Source organism: Neophocaena asiaeorientalis, unplaced genomic scaffold (assembly GCF_003031525.2).
Source record: "Neophocaena asiaeorientalis asiaeorientalis breed wild unplaced genomic scaffold, Neophocaena_asiaeorientalis_V1.1 scaffold78, whole genome shotgun sequence".
Classification (NCBI taxonomy): Eukaryota; Metazoa; Chordata; class Mammalia; order Artiodactyla; family Phocoenidae; genus Neophocaena; species Neophocaena asiaeorientalis.
The window spans coordinates 15,262,053-15,283,489 of NW_020175018.1; the positions used below are offsets into that span (position 1 = coordinate 15,262,053).

Below are 21,437 nucleotides of genomic sequence, written 5' to 3' on the forward strand. Positions count from 1 at the left end.
CTGTAACTGCTTAGAACACATACCAGTTTAGACTAAAATTTTAAAAGACTAAAAAAACATGATGGTTTTATTTAGACAAAAAAGAATTGCCATTATATAATAATAAAAGATTTCTAAGAAAAGTTCAAATATTAAAACCCTTATTAAGCCATCTAAAATAGAAATGAAAGAGCAGAAACCGGAGAACTTTTTAAGGCACTTTTGAGCCGTCTGAAAAAATAAGAAACCTTTGATGTTTTAAATATTTGTTGGACCAAGCAGAATCTTACCATTGTGCTGAACAGGCCCCAAATCAAGCTGATTGAGTTGGTTATTTATAAACTTAAATCTGTCAGGATTTAGGATTATTCCACTCTCAGCAGGAGGTGGTGTGATGTCTGTTATCATTTTGGAAGCAAATATGTCTAAGGCGTAGGCACCTCTGAATGTGAAGGATGAAATACATGCAGTCATGGGCAGGATGTCCCCGGTTACCTCTCTGAACGAGGGAGTGAAGTGAGCTGCCATGGACCCACCGTCCTACCTGGGCTACAGCTTTCAACTTTGCCCAGAGTATAGTTGGAAGAGATCTAAGAGCTTTGCTTAGACCTTCTTAATAGTTAATTATGAAATATCATTGTCTTGGGCCACAGCTTTAAATTGTAAGACACAAAAAAGGAGATATGAAAGCTGACAAGCCTAAGATAGGTAAGTAGGTGTCAAGTCAATCCCTGTTGCCATTCCGTAATTCAGGCCTCTTGGCCTCACTTTTCACATGTTATTCATCGTGTCTGTCTCACTAAGGCATGAGCTTCTTTGGACAGGGAACTATGTTTTAGACATTTTTTTGTATTCCCAGCACCCGAGTCTGACAATAATAAGCTCATGCGAAAGAACGGTTGAATGAATGAATGCATGATGGACGGCAGAAGCCCTTAGTCCGAGCACTGCTAATCCTCTAGCTCCTTCTGCCCTTCTCCAGAGCGAGCCAGCAGTATGGCAGGTATCTCGGCTCTGCTGTATAAAAGCTGGCTAGGGAATTCCTTTTTTCTAAACTAGTACATTTGATTAAGTTGCATAAAGCTTCACCAAGTAATCGTTATGAGTGGAGTAGGCCATGTGCTCCACTGAGCACAGAATTTAGGCAGAACAGCCTAAATTTCCTTTACATAGTAAGTTGGCTTTCTGCTTGAGCTTGTGTCCTAGTGATTCATTATACCTGGCTAGAATTTTTGATCCTTTACTGCAATTAATGTGCCTTTCTCTTCTCTATTTAAATAGCTGTCAGTACTTTGACCGAATCAACTTTGAAGAATGTCCCTCAAGTGGTAAATGTGCAGGAATTGAAGAATAATCCTACAGCCCCCTCTGCAGCGATGGGGTATGTTACTACTTTTCAGTGTGTTTAAGCCCGTGAATTATTCTGCAGTAGTGGTGAACTGCCTGCAGGGAGCAGCATTGCCACTGTCAGAGTGTCACTGTTTCTCCTGCAGAACTTTAGGTTATAAGAGGGGTGGAGTGGACAGCTAATCTTGGGTACACAATAGGGTTTTCAGGAGATTGTCCTCTTCAACTGGCAGTAACAGTTGCCTCATAAACCTTCGAAGTCTTGGTGATATATACTCAGTATGCTGTTTGTCATGTGTAAGTCTACATATGATACACATTACAGTTATTAAGTCAGGTAAGGTGTAGGGTTTGAGTTTTGATTTTTTTTGTTTTTTAATACTCTTGGGGCTCCTGAGTTGGCAGTTCGACTCTAATGCAGACTGTTGATTCTGAAAACCCAGTGATGATCTTGAGATTGACGGTCTCTCCTCCCTTCCTTCCTGTCTCCAGGCATTCCTGTTCTTTCAAGTTTCTCATACCTTTTGTATGAAAAAACAATCTTTTAAAAGGCACCAGCTCTGTTTGGAGACTTCTAGCTTGACTTCATGCCATATCTGAGGGCCGGATCGTTGCTGCCAGAGCTGACTTTTCTTAAGTCTGAATCTGTGTTTAGAATTCAAGGCATTGACTCCGTGTCACTGTTCTGGGCAGCACGGTTCATAGAATATGCTTGTGCCCTGTTGCTCTGTGTATTTGTAGCCAGGAGCTCTTGAGTGTGGCTGAAGAAGGAAGAGTTGAGGGCCGTTCCCTCAGTCTGAATGTAGGGATCGTGAGAACCAGTGTCATTCAGGCATTTAGAGTCTGGTGCCCATTACTAGTCCAGCGGTGAGATGAACAGCCACAGACCCTGTGTTTTTTCCAGTTTACATTAGCTCTCTCCTACTCCCCTGCCCCCAGGTCTGCTCACGGTTCTGTTTTGGCTTTATCGAGTGGCCCTGCTGCACTAGTCCACTGGCCTCTTTTTTCCACATTGGTCCATTTATCAACACTGCCAGGAATTTCTTAGTTATCTCAGGGCCATACTAACAGCCAAAAACAAGCCTTCTCGCTTTCCTATCTTGTAGTGACCTTGAAGCTTTGGTATGCTGTTTAGACCAAGATGGCATTTGTGGTCGTTGTGAACTTCTCAAGGGAAAGAACTATGCATTAGAGTTTGGGAATTATAGCCAGATTCCTAGTGTAGTGTAGGCAAAGAAAAGCCACTGCAAGGCAGAATATTACATAAGACAGGAAAATCCAGCTTAATGGTGAAAGAAATATGGTCTGGTATTTCTGAGATATTTTAGCTGTTAACCATGTATGAGAAGCACCTATTGGTGATTTCCTTTATCTTATCTCAGGCTTTGTTTCCCTCCAGGGTTCATCTGAGCTAATCATTGATAAGGGCTTTGTTAAAGGAGCAATGCTGAGTTTGCCCTTTTTTCTGACTTAAGAAAAATAGACACAAAACTTAAAAAGGAATCAAAGAAAATCTCTTCCTCTCCCACAGAATTTGGACTCTGGTGCAGTTATTTAACTTGTAAGCCCAGAGTGGTGCCTGGAATGCAGTTCCTTTTTAATAACCACTTGTTGAATAATAGGTGAATCTAAGCATAATTGACAAGTGGAAATTGGTATTTACCACCTCCCCCAATAAGAAAGCTTGAGAGGGAATTACATTCATTATAAAATTACTTTCAGATTCTCTTAAGCAGTAGTTTGGTAAGTGTATTTTAAATATTTAATTTTGCATTTAACTTTTTCTGAGTAATATCTTAAAGAGATTTATTATAAGATGAGCTTACACATTTCTTGCAAATCAAAACTACAGTGAGGTATCACCCCACACGGTCAGAAGGGCCATCATCAAAAAATCTACAGGGCTTCCCTGGTGGCGCAGTGGTTGAGAATCTGCCTGCCGATGCAGGGGACACGGGTTCGTGCCCCGGTCTGGGAAGATCCCACATGCCACAGAGCGGCTAGGCCCTTGAGCCATGGCCGCTGAGCCTGTGCATCCGGAGCCTGTGCTCTGCAACGGGAGAGGCCACAACAGGGAGAGGCCCACATACCGAAAAAAAAAAAAAAAAAAAAAAATCTACAAACAATAAATGCTGGAGAGGGTGTGCAGAAAAGGAAGCTGTCCTACACTGTGGGTGGGAATGTAAATTGGTTAGTCACTATGCAGAACAGTATGCAGGCTCCTTAAAAAACTAAAAACAGAACTACCATGTGACCCAGCAATCCCACTACTGGGCATATACCCGGAGAAAACCATAATTCAAAAAGACACATGCATCCCAGTGTTCACTGAAGCACTGTCTACAATAGCCAAGACACGGAAGCAACCTAAATGTCCATCGACAGAGGAATGGATAAAGCAGATGTGGTACATGTATACAATGGGATATTACTCAGCCATAAAAAAGAACAAAATAATGCCATTTGCAGCAACGTGGGTGGACCTAGAGATTGTCATACTGAGTGAAGTAAGTCAGACACAGAAAGGCAAATATCATATGATATCACTTATATGTGGACTTTTAAAAAAAAGCGTACAAATGAACTTAACAAGACAGAAGTAGAGTCATGGAGGTAGAAAACAAACATGGTTACGAGGGGATAAGGGGGGGAGTGATAAATTGGGAGACTAGGACTAACATATACACACTACTATGTATAAAATAGATAACTAAATAAGAACCTGCTGTGTAGCACAGGGAACTCTACTCAATGCTCTGTAATGACCTATATGGGAAAAGAATCTAATAAAAAAGAGGAGTGGAAATATGTGTATGTATAACCGATTCACTTTGCTCTACACCTGAAACTAACACAGCATTGTAAATCAACTGTACGCCAATAAAAATTTTAAAACAAAAGCAAACAAACAAAAAAGATGAGCTTATACATTTCTGCCGTTGGTATGTCTTATGTTCATTGGCCTCATCCCTCATATTCACCTCCTGTTTTCAGGAAGAGGGTTTATATGGAGCAAACCCATGGCTATCTAGACTCCTCTCTAGTGCTCAGTCACTTGATTCAGCAGGTTCCTAAGGGGTGTCTGCCATGAGCATGATAACACCCTGGGTATTTGGGATCCAGTCGTGAGTAAGACATACCAGGTCCCCGCTTTCCCGGCACTTAGATCTTAACAAGACAGCCACTAAACGACCCATTACATCGACAGTTCTCTAACTGCAGCGTAATGTGTTGGATGAAGGAGACGTACAAGGTGCTAAGAAGGCACACAGTGAGGCCATCTGGTTGAATCTGGGGCTGATGAGGAGGTTGGGAAGGAAAAGGTGTTTTAGCTGAAAGTTGAGCAGTGACCAGAAGCTGCCAGGCAGAGTAGAGAGAAGATTGTTATAAACAGAGGGTGCAGGATGTGTAAAAGCCCAGACCTGGGAAAGGACAGAGCATGTTTGAGGTGAAGGTAAAAGAAGGCCAGTATGTCTAGAGACCTGGCAGGAAATGGAGGATGAGGAAAGCAGGGCCGAATGAGGTTAGAAATACGGTGGGATTTTTGGTTGGTTGGGTTTTTTTCCAAAGCACACCGGATAGATCATTACTTCCAGGAATTTTGGCATTCGTTTATTCATTCTTTCTACAAATACTTTATGAGCATTTCCTGTATGCCACACACTGTTCTAGGTGCCAGGGATAAAGCAGTTAACAAAACAAAAAACCCCAAAGCCTGCCCTTGTCACAGAGAGACAGATGGTACGTAAAATATATAGTATTTTAGGTGGTGATAGGTATGATGGAGAAAATTAAAGCAGAGAAGGGGTTTAGGGACTGTTGTCTGGACATGGGTTGCAATTTTAAATAGGAACAAGGAAGGCGCTATTCATACATGGCCAGTGACTAAAATATCTCAGAAATATCAGACCAGATTTCTTTCACCATTAAGCTGGATTCTCCCGCCTTATGTAATATTTTGCCTTGCAGTGTCTTTTGACACTTAACATTTGAATAAAGACCAAAGACAAGAGAGCAGGTCGCATGAATATCCTAAGGAAGAAAGCCCCAAGCACCAGGCCTGTAGTGAGAGCGTGTCTGGCAGGTTCAGGAAGGAGCCAGACAGTCACTGGTGGCTGGAGGGAGAGGGATAGCAGGGCTGGGGCCCGGGATACAGGTCTTGTAACATCTAGTAAGCCTCAGTCAGGACCTGGCTGACCAATGGATGTTGAGCAAACTGATCGGATTTATGTTTCCTTTATTAAAAGCAATTTTAGCAATTTTTTAAAATATTGGGGCGTGGGCTTCCCTGGTGGCGCAGTGGTTGAGAGTCCGCCTGCCGATGCAGGGGACCACGGGTTTGTGCCCCGGTCCGGGAAGATCCCACATGCCGCGGAACGGCTGGGCCCGTGAGCCATGGCCGCTGAGCCTGCGTGTCCAAAGCCTGTGCTCTGCAACGGGAGAGACCACAACAGTGAGAGGCCTGCGTACCGCAAAAATAAAAAAAAATTGGGGCGTAATTAACACACAGTAAAATTCACCTTTTTTTAGTGTGAAATTCCATGAGCTTTGATAAGTGCAGATAGTTCTCTTGACCTATGGTTTTAGCAGGAGGCTTCTGGTTCTTATATTGAGAATAGATGAAAAGGGCTGGAGTGAGGAATGGTAGAAACAGGGAGAACAGTTAGGAAGCTTTTTTTTTTTTAATTGTAAAATATATGTATAACAAAATTTATTAATTTAACCATTTTTAAGTGTACAGTGACATTAAGTACATTTACAGTGTTGTGTAACCTTCACCACTATCTGTTTCCAGAACTTTTTCATTATCTCATACAGAAACTGTAGCCATTAAATAGTAACTCTTTACTCCCCGTTCCCTCTAGTGTCTGGTAGCCTTTATTCTACGTTCTGTCTCTAAGAATTTGTCTGTTCTACGTACATCATATAAGTAGAATCATACAGTATTTGTCCTTTTGCGTCTGGCTTATTTCGCTCGAATTTTCGAGATTTATCCATGTTGTAGCGTATGTCAGAATTTCATTCCTTTTATGGCTGAATAATATTCCATTGTATGCATATGTCCTATTTTACTTATCCATTCATCTGTAAGTTGACACTTGGGTGTTTCGCTTCTTCTTGTACAAGTATCTGTTGGAGCCCTTGCTTTCAGTTATTTGGGGTAATGTTTTAGGAGTGGAATTGCTAGATCATATGGTAATTCTGCATTTAGCTTTTTGAGCTAAACGTAGTTCAAACTGTTTTCCAAAGCAGCTGCACCATTTTACATTCCCATTAGCAATGTATGAGGTTCCAATTTCTCCACACCCTCACTAATATTTGTTATTGTCCATCTTTTTGATTATAGCTCTCCTAATGGGTGTTACATGGTATCTCCTTGTGGTTTTGATATGCATTTCCCTTATGACTAATGAATGATAATTGGGAGTCTATTCATGTGCTTATTGGCCATTTGTATCTTCTTTAGAGACATGTCTATTTAGATCCTTTGCCTGTTTTTTAATTGGGTTATTTATCTTAATTGTTGAGGTGTCATATTCTTTGTGTAATCTAGATTCAAGTCCCTTATCAGGTACATGATTTGTGAATATGTTTTCCCATTCTTTGCATAGTTTTCACTTTCTTGATAGTGTCCTTTAGAACAACAAAATTTTTAATTTTGATGAAATTCAGTTTATTTATTTCTTTTGTTGCTTGTGCTATAGGTGTCTTACATATAGGTATGTGTTTAAGAAACCATTGCTTAATCCAAGATCATAAAGATTTACTCCTGTGTTTTCTTCTAAGTTTTATTGTTTGAGCTCTCACATTTAGGTCTTTGATCTGTTTTGAGTTAATTTTTGTAAATAGTGTGACTTTGTGGTCCAACATCTTTCTTTTACATGTGGGTATTCAGTTGTCCCAGCACCATTTGCGGAAAAGACTCTTTTCTTTTCCCTCTTTGAATTGTCTTGGTGCCCTTGTCAGATTGATCAGTTTTCTTTTTTTTTTTTTTTTTTTGCGGTATGCGGGCCTCTCACTGCTGTGGCCTCTCCCACCACGGAGCACAGGCTCCGGATGCACAGGCCCAGCCGCTCTGCAGCATGTGGGATCCTCCTGGACCGGGGCACGAACCCGTGTCCCCTGCATCAGCAGGCAGACTCTCAACCACTGCGCCACCAGGGAAGCCCAATTGATCGGTTTTCTAATGTTAAACCAATTGTTGGTAATGATGTATTGTCCTTTTTTTTAATACATGGTTGGATTCAATTTGCTAAAATTTTGTTAAGAATTTTTTCATGTCTTAATGAGCGATATTGGTCTGTAGATTTCGTTTTTTTGTAATATCTTTGTTTCATTCTGTTATCATAGTAGTGCTGGCCTTACAAAATGAGTTGGGGAGTGTTCCTTCCTTTTCAGTTTCGTGGAAGAGTTTATGTAGATTTGTTATTATTTCATCCTTAAGTGTTTGGTAGAATTCACCACTGAAGTCATTTTGGCTTGGAAATTTCGGTTTCTTTAGTAGATATAGGACTATTCAGCTTATCCACTTCTTGAGTGAACTTTGGTAGTTTGTGTCTTCCAAGAAATTTGTTCATTTCATTTGAGTTGTCAAATTTATTGGCATGACGTTTTTTGTAATAGTCACTGATTATCATCCTTTTAATGTGGATAGAATTCATGATTTCAGTTCCCTCTTTCCTGTTAGTGGTAATTTGTGTCTTTTTTTACCTCATCAGTCTAGCTAGAGGTTTATCAATTTTATTCATCTCAAAGAAACCAGCTTTTGGTTTCATTGATTTTTTTTTTCCTATTACTTTTTTACTTGGTCTTTATTATTTCATTTTCCTCTTACTTTGGGTTTTATTTACTCTTTTTTCTAGTTTCTTAAGGTAGAAGCTAATGTCATTGATTTGAGACTGTTCTTTTCTAATACAGGCATTTTAGTGCTATAAATTTCCCTCTAAGAATTGCTTTGGCTACATCCCACAGATTTTGTATATGTTATTTTTTGTTTTCATTCAGTTCAAAATACTTTTTTTTTATATACTTATGGATTATTTTAAAGTGTGTTATTTAGTTTCTAAATAACTGGACATTTTCTAAATATCTTTTTGTTATTGATTTTCAATTTAATTATTGTGGTCAGAGAACATGCTTTGTATGACTTGAATTCTTTAGATTTATTCAGACTTCTTTTATGGCCCATAACTGGGATCAGCAAGGGTTTTTTTTAAGGGCCATATAGTAAATATTTTAAGTTTGTGGGACATATAGTCTCTGTCTCAACTCTGCCATTGCAGCCTGAACACAGCTGTAGACAAACTGTAAATGAATGGGCATGGGCTTTGTTACAGTAAAACTTTATTTACAAAAACAGGCAGCTGGTCTTTGGTCTGTAGTTTGCCAGTCCCTGACCTAGAATATCAATCATCTTGGTAAATGTTCTGTGTGCACTTGAAGAGAACATGTATTCTACTCTTGTTGGTTGGAGTGTTCCATAAATGTCAATTAAGTTAAGGTGGTTGATAGTGATAATTTTCTGTCTGCTTGTTCCATCAATTAATGAGAATGGTGTTGGTATTTTCAACTATAGTTGTGGATTTATTTTCCTTACAGTTCTATCAGTTTTTGCTTCATGTTGAAGTTCTGTTATTAGTTACATAAATGTTTAGGATTGTTACATACTCTTGATGAAATGACCCAGTTTGTTATTACAAAATAACTCTCTTTCTCCCTTGTAAGATTAACTGCTCTGAAATCTACTTTCTCCTATGTTAATGTAGCCAGTCCAGCTTTCTTTGTTTAGTGCTAGTGTGGTATAGCTTTTTTATCCTTCCTTCTATTTTAGACCTATCTTGTGTCTTTATATTTAAAATGGGTTTCTTGTAGACAGCATGTCGTTGGATCTTTTTTTTTTGTTTGTTTGTTTGTTTTTTGTTTTTGTGGTACACGGGTCTCTCACTGTTGTGGCCTCTCCCGTTGCGGAGCACAGGCTCCGGACGCGCAGGCTCAGCAGCCATGGCTCACGGGCCCAGCCACTCCGCGGCATGTGGGATCTTCCCGGACTGGGGCACGAACCCGTGTCCCCTGCATCGGCAGGCGGACTCTCAACCACTGTGCCACCAGGGAAGCCCCTGGATCTTTTTTTTTATCCAATCTGACAGTCTGTGACTTTTAATTGGAGTACTTAGGTCATTTACGTTTAATGTGATTATTAACATGTTTGGGTTTTAATCTGTTATATTGCTATTTGTTTTCTGTCTGTCCCATTTGTTCTGTGTTCCATTTTCCTCTTTTTCTGCCTTCTTTTGGATTGAGTGATATTTTTATGATTCTCTTATCTTTTTCGTTGGCTTATTAGCTATACCTCTGTGTGTTATTTAAGTAGTTGCATTAGGGTTTATAGTACACATCTTTAACTTATCACAGTCTATCTTCAAGTGTGATTATACTGTTAAAATATAGTAAAAGAATCTATAACAGTATTCTTCTGTTTCTCCCCTCCCCACCTTTGTGCTATTGTTGTATACTTTCCTTCTACCTATGTTATAAATACCATGATATGTTGTTATAAATAGTTGATTATCTTTTAAACAGAACTAAATTAGAAGAAAAATATCTTTTCTTTTCCCATATAGTTATCATTTCCGGTGTTCTTCATTGCTTTGTTCAGTCCCAGGTTTCCATCCGGTATGATTTTCCTTCTGCTCAAGGACTTCTTTAACATTTCTTCAGGTTTAGATCTGAATTCTTCCATCTTTTGTGTGTATTCCAGAGTCTTTATTTCATCTTTATTTTTGAAAGATATTTTTCCTAAGTAAGGAATTTTAGGTTGACAGTTTTTTCCTTCACTCACTTAAAGATGTTGCCCCACTTTAAAAATAATAACTATAGTAATTACCATAACCTTAAAAAAAACTTTCATTCTTTTATTTTTCTTACTACAAATGTTCATTGTAGATAGTATGAAAATCTCAGGTAGTTAAAAAAGAACAAAATTTAAATTACCTTTATTCCCACTGCAAACATTTAATCACTGTTTACATGTTTCTTCATCTTTATTCCATGAAAATTTAGTTTTTTAAAGTAAAATTTGGAGGGAGTTCCCTGGTGCTCTAGTGGCTAGGATTCCTCATTTTGACTGCCGTGGCCTGGTTCAATCCCTGGTCAGGGAACTGAGATACCGCAAGCTGCATGGTGTGGGCACATAAACTTAATTGTTAACATTTTTCCACGTCATTATAAATTCTTAACAATCCTGTTTTCATATTTAATATACGTCTTTTTTAAAGCTCTAATGCAGTTCCAGCTTGCATTATTTAAGTTACTTGGCACCTTGACATGCGTGCAAATTTAGCAGACTTTTAGGTGATATTTTGGAAAGCATTTGAGTCTTCAGAGACATAAAATTTACCAATAGGGCACAGTAGTTGGTGGTAACAAGACATAAGAAACGCCTAAAAGTGAACTGATAGCTTTTTTTTTCTCTACTGACTGATATTCAGGGATGTGCTTCTTATGTTGTTACCAACAATGCTAAAATAATTTGACACTTAGATAATTTTGCATGCTTGCAGCCATATCTGTTGGATAAATTCTCAGTTGTAGGACTGCTGAGGCAAAGGAGATATCCATATATGTGAGTGTATATACATACATATAATTCTTATAATTGTCATCAACTTTCTCTCAGTAGAGCTTATACCAATTTCTCCTTCCCACAAGCAGTGTATGACAATCTGGTTCCCCATATCTTTGCCAAGATTATCAAACTTTACGATTACTGCAGTCTGATAGGTGAAAAAATGAACTGAGAGCTTTTGTTTTCAATATCTTCTGTTATTTTCTTTTTCTCTCCTGATTTATTTCTTCAGTTGCTCTTGTTAAGTAGTCCTGTCCCCTTACTTGCTTCACCTTTAAATAATTACAAAAAATTCATAGTTCATTAAATACTTAACTTTAGCAGCTTTCACAGTTTAGATCCACTGTGTCATATGTGAAATTATAAAAAGATGTACATGATAATGAATCAGACTTACCAAAATAAAACATAACCAGGTCTGTTGTTTTTTAAGCTCTTTAAAATGTTGAAATAGGTAGAAGAATGAGTAGTTGGCCCCTTTCACAACAATAGTATGAATATTTGCCTTGTTAAAGTTCATTAAAGTTTAAGGGACCACTAAGAAAGGGCCTAGGCAACATTTTAATGCTTCACAATCTTAACAACTCAATTTTATCATTGTGTGTAGAGTACACAGCCCTAGAATGTGTATGCATTAGCCTGCCTATGTCAGCGGGCAGTGCTGATAGGGTGTGGCATAAAAATTAAAAAATGGCTTTCCTGTGTTCAAGGCAGTGTTTGAACGAGGTTTGTTGTGACATTTTTTGATGTTTATCATACTTGATATGTTCACCTCCACTTGTGTATTAACTTTTATCAGGATGGTCTGGGTAATGGAGAGTCGGAGAACTTAAGTTCTGTTGCAGTTGTTTTTCTCCAAGAACCTAATTTTACTACTCTCAGTGCCCTGTGTAACTCCGTTCCTCCTTTCTAAAGCAGTGCCCTAGTGTTGGCAGTAGTATAAATGTCATTTGTAGACTCATGTAGTAAATATATGTGACAGTGCCATTTTCTGCCTGTGGGCCTTTGTTTTCAGTTGTGGAACAGAACATTTCAAATGAATTTCCAGTGATCTCTTTTCAGGTCCATACTGCTAGAAAGTAGAATACAGTCATCCAAAATAGGATAATTCCAAGTTCAGCATTTCCATCTTCTCTTGAACATTGCTAGCTGTTGATTTCCATTGTTTCGGTTCACAATCCCGCACAAGTCTTTGAACACATTTGTTTGGTAGTATACTGTTCTTTTCTGTTTGTGCTCTTAGATCACGGTGGGTCCGATTTAGTCAGTAGGTTTGTTAGCTGATTGCACTGAGCAGCATTTCTCTGCAGGGTTGTCATATGGCCCGGTGTGTAAGTACCATGAATCCTAATTTGGTGTGTTTGGGGATTTAGGACACCCAAGAGATTTATAGCATTATCACGAGTAAATAGAACAGTAATTACACTCAGTCTGCTTCGTGCATGATTTAATTCACCGTCATGTCATAACTAAGTTTAGGGTGCAAAAAATGTTCTAAAATTGGTGAACTGCTGCTTTTCTTTTTATTTGTAGTTTATTTTTTGCTTATCTTAAAGAAAGCGTGAAAGATTTTCATTGACCTCGTGACTCACCTGAGCTGCAGCCATTTTTCCACCTAAGTCTGCTGTGTCCGCCCAGGGATTTCTCAGTCCCAGCATCTCACTCACACATTCCTTTTCTCGTTGGAGAGTCAGCAGATGAGGGGAGCAGTGTCCCTGCGTACCTGTTTGGTAGAACATCTCAGGGGAACAGGGGTGTGTCTCTTCAGAGAGGCGCACATTTACAGCTCCTTCTCTCTTCAGTAGGAAAATAAAGAGGTTCTGTTTCATTGAAAATAACTGCCTTTTTTCTTCTCTCTGAATCTAATAAAGTTTGTTTGGGAGGGTTCCTGTATTATTCCAGGAGAGTATCCTGAGGTGACTGTAAGATTATTAAAATGTTTGATAATTCTTTTCTATGAGGCATGGGCTTATTTTTGTCTTTCCTCTTCCAAGTTAATCTTTCAATGGAAAATTATTAATTCTCCCTAAATGAGAGTTCTGAAAAATAAAACCAGGTCCTATAATTGCTATTCCTATGCATACTAGTCAAAGTAGCTCTGCGCTGAGGACAGATAGATTGATGGAAAGAATTGCTCCCAGGAGCCAAGAATAGAGCTTTGCGTTAAACAGGTGATTTTTTTCCGTCACATATTAACACTAAGTAATTACTGAAACAACAGTTCCCTGCTTACTGTGTTCAGGGGTAACAAAAGATGGTGAGAACTCTTTCTACACACACTGGATGCACTTTTCATACCATAGCAGAAGTGCAGGTCGGGAACGGAACCGTGGTATGTTTGACTCTCTTGTGTGCTGACATCGTGAGCGCTGGGCTCCCAGGGCTGGTAGCTGTGAGAAGCTGAGGTCTCTTCTTTGAGCCAGATCATATACATCCCATAGATCCTGTTGAACATTTTCTCAGGCTTGGAAAACAGAATCAGGAATTCCCCACGTGGTCCGGAATGGCGGTGGGTGTTGGGGAGGAGGTGTAGAAGGCTGCGTCTCCAGATAAGAAAAGGATCTACTTCTGAATATTCATAATTTTTTCCTAGGATTACAGGTCGCTGCTTTGACTTTTATGCTAAAGACCCAAATGTCATTTAAAGAATTTAGTCTGCAATCCGAAAAATGTCAAATGACTTTGATTAGGGTCCCAGACGTCTATATTCTACCCCTAAGTTGATATTATTTTTTGGACAGAAGGTTGGCTCAGGGATGAATGTGATTTACGCCCAGTCGTGCCTTTCTCTTGAGCATATGCTTTGTGTTTTTCAGTTCTTCAGTGCCGTACTCCGCAGCCAAAACACCTCACCCGATGTTGACCCCAGCGTCTGCTCACCAAGCTAAGCAGGTAACCTGCTGCTTTGGGCTTTACTGACATGACCTGCAGTGACCGTCTTTGTAACTGAAGACAGTGCTGTACTAGGGCCTCATGTTGTTTAAAGGAACTGTAAGTCTGACAAAGGCCTGTGATCCTTTCTCCACAGTTTATGCCAGTCTTGACCTGGCAGGTCAGTTAGGACCTGATACTGTCTTTGTAGGCCATGTGACATCCTGCACCTAGTAATCTTGGGTCATAATTCTATATTTGTATATGGGGTATCTGCATGGAGTTGAAATTTACTTTCATTTAACATTGTCTTAGTTAACCCATACAACAACCATATAGACAAGACAGGTGTTCAGCTATGTTTCACTAATGAAGAAGCCGGGGCTCAAGTGACTAACGTAGGCTTCCACGGTTTTTACTAAATGATGGAACCAGAGCTGGAACCCAAGTCTTCCAACTTCTTCCTATCCACTGCTTTGTTCGTTGTACCTTCCCGTGTCAGCATCCAGGGGATAGGTTCTCTTGCTTTCTCTTGCAATCCCTGTTTTTCAGACCTTGCATCTTCAGTGATGTGTGTTATGTCTACTTTCAGGCTGTTGCCTGATAAACATTGTCTCTTACAAAGGTAGGTTATATTATGAACAGTTACGCAATCCAGAAGAAAATCACAAGAGATGGTGAAAGGTAGACCAAGCTCTCTCGGAGACTTTCCCTAAGAAACCTGGTTGCTCTGCTACTCATCTCTGTCTCTAGAAATAATGGTAGATTGTGTTTGAGATTGAACATCAGAACTTGCCTATTGTGAGTTCTCAGACGTGGCTATCTACCTTAGCTTGCCGTGACTTAACATGACCACTTAAGTGGTTAGCATTTGGCCTTTCTTCTGGAGGTTTCCATGTTCACCTTGGAAGACACATGGTAAGGCACAAATCCTCTTGCCTTACCAAGAGAAAAGGAACATTGACTGGAGGTGGATAAGTTGAACAGTTTTGCTTTCTAACCTTATTATAAGTTTTGTTGAGAGCCAGGACCTATTTCATTCATTAACTTCTTCCTTCATTTGTGTATCAAATATCCCAGTGCTTTTTACGTGCCAAGTCTTGTGTTAGGCACTGAGGAAATAGCCACCAGCTAAACAGGCCTGACTCTGTTTTCTTGGTGCTTGTGGAATATTCCCATCTCTGATACGATCTTACATGTGGTAAGCATTTAAAAATACTGACTTAAATTGAAAAGGAAAAAACAAAATTAAACTAAATCAAAGTGTTTGTGCTTGCTTATTTTAAATTATGTTATCATTTTACATGTTCCTTTATTCCAAAGGCTCGTTTGCGGTTTCACATAAATGTCTTGCTCCTGTTATAGGGATCTCTGATAAACGCCTTAAAGCCGTCTGGGCCCACACCAGCGTCCAGTCAATTGTCATCTGGTGATAAAGCGTCAGGTAAGTTTGCACTTTTGTTTTAGTGAAAATAAAGGTGAAAGATATGCTCCACAGTAGAGTTGATTGTTGTGGATCACAAAGGCAGCTTGATGTGAAATCAAGTACAGTGAAGACATATTTGAAAGGCCTCAGTTGATGTAGAATATCCAGGAAATTAGTGAGCCCTTCAGCAGCTCTGCAGACTTCTGAAATATGAGAGCAATAGGAGAAAGCCTGCCTTTAAATGTTTTTCCTAAAAAGGAGCACCTGCCTTGCTGGATAATCAAAGTTTAGAGAGGAGTGGATCAGAATACTGAACTCTGTTTCTTCTACTACAAAGGAAAGAAAAACTCTCTGCGTTTACAAGGACAATTCAGAAGCTGGTAAAACACAGAAAGTAAAATGGATCTGTTACAATATAAGATCACAGAGTAGATAAAATTCAGTATTAAAAGACTGTGGCTTCACACGCTTCCAGCAGTCACGCAGGCGTAATTACTCTCAACCGAAATTAGTTTTTACAGTCACCATAAAGCGCTCTGACCAGGCATCCACGCCGCCCTAGCCCACTTGGCCTAGAAGTGTGCTTACACGTAGTGCCTAGTTTAATGTGGGCTCTTCCTCAGCAGCCCCTTTTGTTGACTCTGTGTTGGAGTCCGCTTCATTTGACATGTGCTACTTTCTGCTACAGCCCAGAAAATGCTAGACTGTGCTGCCCGCAGTCCAGCGTTCTCCCCATGCTCTGGACTCTAGCTTTTATTCTGATTCATGCTCTCCAGTGGGTCTTCAAGCCAATAAATTCTGTTCGAGATGCTGGACTTCACACTTTAGCAGCCTGCTTTCCGTAATCTCTACACAATCATACCATCATCCCAACTTCTCTGTAGTCAAATCTTTCTCATTGGATATTGGGTTTATCTTCAGAAGTATTCCTTGCACTCAGAAGAAAACCATTACTGTGTAAGCCCAAGTTGTATTCTAGAATTCGGATTAATGGAGGAGCACAGTTTTTATCATATAAGCCTTCCATGAGAAGGAGGTGTATAGCACTTCTTAACTAGCAGCTAAAACTTTATGTTAGAAGGGAAATTTCAGTGGAATTTGTCGAAGACTTTTGAATCATTTAGGATTCAAATTAAGAAATTTGTTTCCATTTCTAGCTAATATTTTAGAAAAATTTTTTGAAAGATTATGTATCTTAACCCCTTTCAAGGATTTTATTGGAGAGTTTTTTGTCACTCTTGAAGTTAAGAATCAAGGACATCTAAGGGGCTTTGTTTTGTGCATGTCTAGGCAGTTAGCATGACTTGCGAAGAAATTTCTAGGATTCATCATTCAGTGATGATTGTGAAATATTCTCTGTCCTTGCTGTGTGTTTCCTCTGTCCTCACTTTCTGGAAACAGACTTTTTTTAAGTAGGAAAATTTCCCTGAAAAGTACTATTTAAGAGTTTGCAAAAACTTTCTTTAAAAAAAAAATGCATTTCTGAAACTTCTATAGAATAATTTCCTTATTAATAATGGAAATACCTTCATTGTTTTTCTGATTATAGAGCTATTTCAAGTCCACAAAAAGTCTATGGTGTAGAGCTATATAATGTAGAAAACGAAAGCTGCCCTATAAGTTCCCTGTTCCAGAGATAACAGCCCTCAGCAATTTGATGTGTATCTCTTGGGGTTTGATGTGTATTGTTTTTTTAAACAAAAATAGTCATATCCTGTATATATTGATATGTAATCTGTTTCCCCACCCCCCCTAAAGTAAATATCATGTTCATCTTTCCAGATCTGATACAACTCTACCTCACTCATTTTAATAGTAGCCAAAGACTTCACTGTGCAGTTGTACCCTGTTAAGTTTTTTTTGTTTGTTTGTTTTTTGTGGTACGCGGGCCTCTCACTGTTGTGGCCTCTCCCGTTGTGGAGCACAGGCTCCAGAAGCGCAGGCTCAGCGGCCATGGCTCACGGGCCCAGCCGCTCCGTGGCATGTGGGATCTTCCCGGACCGGGGCACGAACCCATGTCCCCTGCATCGGCAGGTGGACTCTCAACCACTGCGCCACCAGGGAATCCCTGATTTGGGCTTTTTAAATGTAATTCCCCCATTCCCCTCCTCCTTTTAAAAGTAGAGCGATAGGGGAAAGATTGTAGGTAATACCCCAGACTATTAATCAGTAGTTACAGTATATTGAATGTGGGAAGGATGATGGATTGCACTTTTAACTCTCTATACTTCTCTATATTACAGCAATCATATGTTACCTCTGTAATTTAAAAAAAAGAACTATTATTTAAATACAAAAAGTCTATGGAAAATACAGAAATGCGGAGAGAAAGCAAATAGCCATGAAGTCACTACTCAGAGATATTTAGTTAACCTATTTCTCTTTGGAATTTTGTTTTTCCTTTGGTATATGTTACTTTTCGGTAATTGTAAAAGCTACTTTTAAAGCCTTAAATTTGAACTGCACTCCAGCTATTTTGACCTCTTTCCTGCAAAGGGGCAAGTGTGGCATGTCCTGGTTTGGAATTGACAGTGACTGAGCCAGAGAGCAAGTTCAGAGACCTTGAGGCAGCATGACTTAGGCAGCAGCGCTGCGGCCACCGACTTGTCATAGAAAGTGCGTGACCTGGGGCTGCGCTCTACACGGCACCACGCATTCGCTGCCACAGAGAATTAAACTAAAATGGTGATTCTAACTGTTTTTTTGTAATGTTCTCATTTTTTTTCCATAATTTCAGGACCAGTGGCAACCAAGATAGAGACAGCTGTGACGTCTACCCCATCTGTTGTTGGGCAGTTCAGCAAGTCTTTCTCATTTTCTCCGTCAGGGTCAGTAGTGAACTAAATTTTGTGACACCACCAGCAACCTTACAGATAGCTGTCCCAAATCCTACAATCAGTAGGTATACTTACATGAAGCCAGAGTTCTTATCACTGCAGTGATGCGTTTGATAATAGTGACAGTAGTTTAGTGTCCTAATGTAAATCTCTTTCCCCTTTTTGATTCAAGTTTATACATGTGTTATTACATACTTGCTTATTTGTTTTGTTTTTTAGGATAGGCTCCATTTTCTTTGGATAGTGAGTCTGTGGTTGATCAGGTTTATCACACTGAGGTGTTTTCATTCTGACACCATCTGGGGGCTGGGTGAGAAGTTTGGATTGGCTTTGCTGCCTTGAGAGGTCATGTTCTATGCAACTTCTGAGAGATCAAGACAGTAGCCATTCGAAAATTTGGGTTTTATATAGATGTGGGGACATACATTTCTGTTTCATTTTTTAAAAAGTAATGATGGCTATACTTGTCAAGTTGAGTCATCTTTAAAAACAAAAGGGTCTTCTAACCCTCATTCCAAAGGGAGCTTTTATTAACCTTGGAAGGAGAGTGCCTTTTCTCTGTGCTATAAGCACTCATCTTGAAACCTGTGAGAGTCGCCAAAGCGTCCTTCCCCTTCAGGGGTGGAGTTAGGCTCTGTGTGGCTGAGATAAAAACCCATCCAAAGATTGTTTTTACTGTGAAGAGTTGCATGTTCAGTTCCATTAGAAAAGCCTCTTAAGCTCTTTCAGGTTATGCTTTTGTAACTGGAATCATATTGACCACAATCTCTTTTTCCTGACGTGAATTTGTTTCTTGAGCATCCTTCAACCTAACCCCTTAAAAGAAAGGAGGTGGTTAGAATAGAATTTGAGGGGAGGAAATTATATATATTGTACTGTCAATCGTTATGTTTTCTACTTCCCAAAGGTAGTTTGGAGCAAATTTTAAAGAGTAGGTCAGTGCCAGACTGCATCTTTTTTTTTTTCCTTAATAAATTTATTTATTTTATTTATTTAATTTTGGCTGCGTTGGGTCTTCATTGCTACGCGCGGGCTTTCTCTAGTTGCGGCGAGCGGGGGCTAATCTTTGTTGCGGTGTGCGGGCTTCTCCCAGCGGTGGCTTCTCTTATTGCGGAGCATGGGCTCTAGGCACGCGGTCTTCAGTAGTTGTGGCTCACGGGCTCAGTAGTAGTGGCTCACGGCTCTAGAGCACAGGCTACAGGCTCAGTAGTTGTGGCGCATGGGCTTAGTTGCTCCGCGGTATGTGGGATCTTCCCGGACCAGGGCTCGAACCCAGGTCACCTGAATTGGCAGGCAGATTCTTAACCACTGCACCACCAGGGAAGCCCTGGAGTTACTGCATCTTTTAATCTTTACTTCTGTGAACTGATAGTCTTCTTGCCATTTTTAAAATAACCTGAAAAGGTTTGGGTCATTGGGTCAGTGGCTTACCTCTATTAGATAAAATTTCTTCACCAAGTTTGAGACAAAGAAAGAGAATTGTTTTCTTTTTTGATGTGATGAAATGTTTAACACAACCTCTTAGGTGATCTTGGTCCATTTGACGAAGCCAATGATGGGTTAAAAAGACAACTCTAAGTCCAGTCCTTACCATTTCTTACCATATTTGGTATGCTTGGTCCCTTACATTTTAAAGCTGTAGAGTTTTAAATTTGCTATTTGAACTTTTCTCACAGTAAATAGTCTGTTCTGGCTCAGCTCGTGCTGCGTTTTCTTCTTTGGCCATGGTGTCTTCATTCATGGTGTAAAGAAAATGTACAGAAAGAGACGACGTAATGACAGGAGTCAGAAAAGTTTTTGAGGGCCGTTTCCTGGTGGTCTAGTGGTTAGGATTCGACGCTTTCACTGCCAACGGCCCGGCTTCAGTCCCTGGTTGGGGAACTGAGATCCCGCAAGCCGCGAGGTGTGGCCAAAATTTTAAAAAAAGAAAAGAAAAGCTTTTGAACCAAATTTCCCAGCCCAGAACTAAGCATTCTGTCAGAACGGCAGAGACAGTGGCTCCTGTTCCGTGCTGTCCGTCACCTCCCTGTGGCGTGCGCTGTCCTGACGCGCTCTTCGGTCTCGGTCTGGGTCACAGAGGTCCTCCAGCCTGTCTCGTCTTCCTCGCTAGGTGGGCCATCTGCTCTGGCCACTCTCCCCACAGAAACATTCCCAGTGCGTTTCTCCTACTCCTTTGCTTTCCTTGGAATAGGTCCCCACCCCAGCCTCCACCGTGGAAAGCCCAGCTGTTCCTCCAAGGTCTTCTCACCTGCTTCTCCCTTCTTACCTCACCCACAAATTGTCTCTCCCCGCTTAGAGAGCTTGCGATGGCTCTGCTGCTTCAGAGATAATGTGCTTTCACTTTGTTGACGTTTATCTTCTAGATTGTAAGTCCCTCGAGAACAGTTTGTGTGAATGAATTATAAAATGTACTTTAAAAGGGCAATGTTGTGCCTTGGGTTTGTTCACTTTTAGCTTCTTTTCTTCCCCTCCCTAGGACTGGCTTTAATTTTGGGATAGTCACACCGACACCGTCTTCTAATTTCACGGCCACACAAGGTACAGTCTCTGCATGGCATAGCGTTACTTCTGTGTTTCCCCCTAAACAAGTGCAGGTTTCGGGGGTCAGAAATGTTGGTATTTTGCTTGCCGCTGCGTCTTGCCTAAAGTATCTGCAGTTAACCTGGTGTTGATATTATGCATTAAAAATAGGCTAGATTTACGAAACTGGGGAAGGGCTTCTACTCTTCATAATTAAGTACAAGGAAAGGATTTGCTTCTAGAAAAGCAAGGCTGTGCTTTAAATGTGAATGTTTACATGTGAATTATTTTTTTCCATCTTTTTCCTATGTCATTTAAAATTTTATCAGTTCATAGGATGAGATAGACTTAATACTATAGATATCAAAGACTGAATTCATCTTTTTTCCTTGATAACCTAGCAGAAAACACACTGGTCTCATGCATGTTGTTACAGATCTACCAACCAGCATGTTTTTAATGTTTAAAAGACTTTGAAGACCTATAAGGAAACCAGATGTACTTTTTAAGTGCCTTCCAGTTCTCAGTTTAAGTAATTAAGTTTACTTTTATTTTAAAAAGAAAGCTTTTATTATAAAAGTGATTGTTATATTTTATCATAAAAGTGATGTGTTCTAGAATCACACATTGTACCCTTAACCATTGCCATTCGGTTATATTTCCTTCTGGGGTTTTTGCTTCCACTCATTTCATTTAACACAATCTCTTGTGAGTTTTCCAGTATTATTGAAAATCTTGTGTAAATGTCATTTTTGATGGCCACATAATTTCTGTCTTGTGGATATGCCATAATTTATTTAACTATTCACCTTTTGGACATTTAGGCTCTTTC

General features: G+C 39.8%; 1 protein-coding gene across 12 annotated transcripts in view; it reads left to right on the forward strand.

The window, feature by feature from the left end:
- Positions 1–21,437, forward strand: part of NUP214 (nucleoporin 214) — a 102,498-nt gene that overhangs the window by 45,361 nt on the left and 35,700 nt on the right. For all 12 annotated transcript variants that reach the window (XM_024762158.1, XM_024762155.1, XM_024762151.1 and 9 more), the window contains 5 exons: positions 1,261–1,360; positions 13,768–13,843; positions 15,188–15,266; positions 17,986–18,076; positions 20,562–20,623. In XM_024762158.1, the coding sequence (XP_024617926.1) occupies positions 1,261–1,360; positions 13,768–13,843; positions 15,188–15,266; positions 17,986–18,076; positions 20,562–20,623 (408 nt within the window). The remainder of the gene's footprint in view (positions 1–1,260; positions 1,361–13,767; positions 13,844–15,187; positions 15,267–17,985; positions 18,077–20,561; positions 20,624–21,437) is intronic.